The sequence below is a fragment of the Trichinella spiralis genome (genome assembly GCF_000181795.1).
Source record: "Trichinella spiralis strain ISS 195 chromosome Unknown Scfld2731, whole genome shotgun sequence".
In the NCBI taxonomy this organism is placed as follows: domain Eukaryota; kingdom Metazoa; phylum Nematoda; class Enoplea; order Trichinellida; family Trichinellidae; genus Trichinella; species Trichinella spiralis.
Genome location: NW_003529670.1, coordinates 1 through 1,283, shown reverse-complemented (window position 1 = coordinate 1,283; position 1,283 = coordinate 1). Strand labels below are relative to the sequence as shown.

Here is a 1,283-nt window from a genome sequence, read left to right as displayed (position 1 = left end):
AAAAATGGATTTCCCTCACCAAGTTTTATATATCAGGATTTCAGATCTACGTCAAGGAAAATAGTAAAAAAAACTCATCTGTAGGCTTCTAAGGTGCCCTTTTATTTTTCTTTTCAATCTTCGCTGATACATTTATCACTGAAAAGCTCGTTGAGTCTTGAAAACCATGTCAAATTTCCTCTTTCAACTTGTTTTAACCATAAGGAAATTTTTGCAATGAAGCTTTGAACAATGTCATAGTGAGCCATAACATTCGCGTTTGCTCCTTGCAGTTTCAAATCCAGTAAATTCAGTGCTTCAAAAATATCTGCAAGATATGCCAGGCTAAGCTGAAAATGTTCACTTTTGAAAGCTCGACACATTGTGCGTCTTCCTCGTTGCTCCAAAAACTCTGCCACTGCTTCTCTCAGTTCATAAATCCGACCAAGCATGTTTCCTTTTGATAACCAACGAACTTCTGTATGATAGAGAAGTGCCATGTGGTCAGCATTCAAACTTTCACAGAGTGACGCAAATAATCGAGTGTTCAATGCACTGCTTTTCACATAGTTGACAACCTCCACGGCAAAATTAAGGTCTTCTCTGAGATCATCAGGCAAAGTTTTAGCGACCAAAGCCTGCCGATGAATTGCACAGTGCATTGCAAAAATAGATGGGTTTTTTGATTTGACCATCTTCACAAAGCCAGACCGAGAGCCAAGCATTGCGGGTGCACCGTCAGTGCATACACCAACAAGTTTTTCCCACATCAAGCCATTTACTTCAAAAAATTGTGACACGGCTTGGAACACATCAGCTCGTTTCGTTGTAGTTTTCAGTGGTTCAGAAAAAAGTAGTTCTTCTTCAATTGTGTTATTTGCAATGAACCGTGCGTATACAATGAGCTGTGCACAGTTTGCCTGGTCTGTGGCTCATCACAACTTATAGGAAAAAAAGGAGAACACTTTACCTTTTCAAGAACTTGCTGTTTTATATCATCAGCTAATTCATCGATTCGGCGTTTAACTGTTGAATCAGAAAGAGAAATACTTTTAAATTGCTTCGCCATGTCATCCCCAAGCAGAATCTTTACTGCATTCACAATGCAGGGCTTAACAAGATTTTCTCCAATAGTATGTGGTTTCTTATTCTTGGCAATCAACATGGCTATTTCATATGATGCTCTTATCAGCCTTGACAGTCTCCTGATTATACTTGACTTTTTTCTCAAGTCTCATTTGAGAAAGGGAATCTCTTTCAGCGCAAAAGTATTCCACAGGTTTTTTTTGATAACTCCGGATGGC

The 1,283-nt window shown here is 39.0% G+C and overlaps 1 protein-coding gene across 1 annotated transcript; it reads right to left on the bottom strand.

Moving 5' to 3' along the window:
• Positions 1 to 113: 113 nt before the first annotated feature.
• Tsp_14284 (zinc finger protein) lies at positions 114 to 1,144 on the bottom strand. The gene is made up of 2 exons (XM_003368294.1): positions 868 to 1,144; positions 114 to 841 (listed from the first exon to the last, which is right to left on the bottom strand). The coding sequence occupies exons 1-2, from the start codon at positions 1,142 to 1,144 to the stop codon at positions 114 to 116; spliced, it is 1,005 nt and encodes a 334-aa protein (XP_003368342.1).
• Positions 1,145 to 1,283: the final 139 nt, after the last annotated feature.

Bases quoted from the DNA above. Each gene is read 5' to 3' on its own strand.
- Tsp_14284 (XM_003368294.1), bottom strand. From the start codon at position 1,144: ATGTTGATTGCCAAGAATAAGAAACCACATACTATTGGAGAAAATCTT. The intron at 842-867 runs GTTCATTGCAAA...ACACAATTGAAG, and splicing joins CAGCTCATTGTATACGCACG to AAGAACTACTTTTTTCTGAA.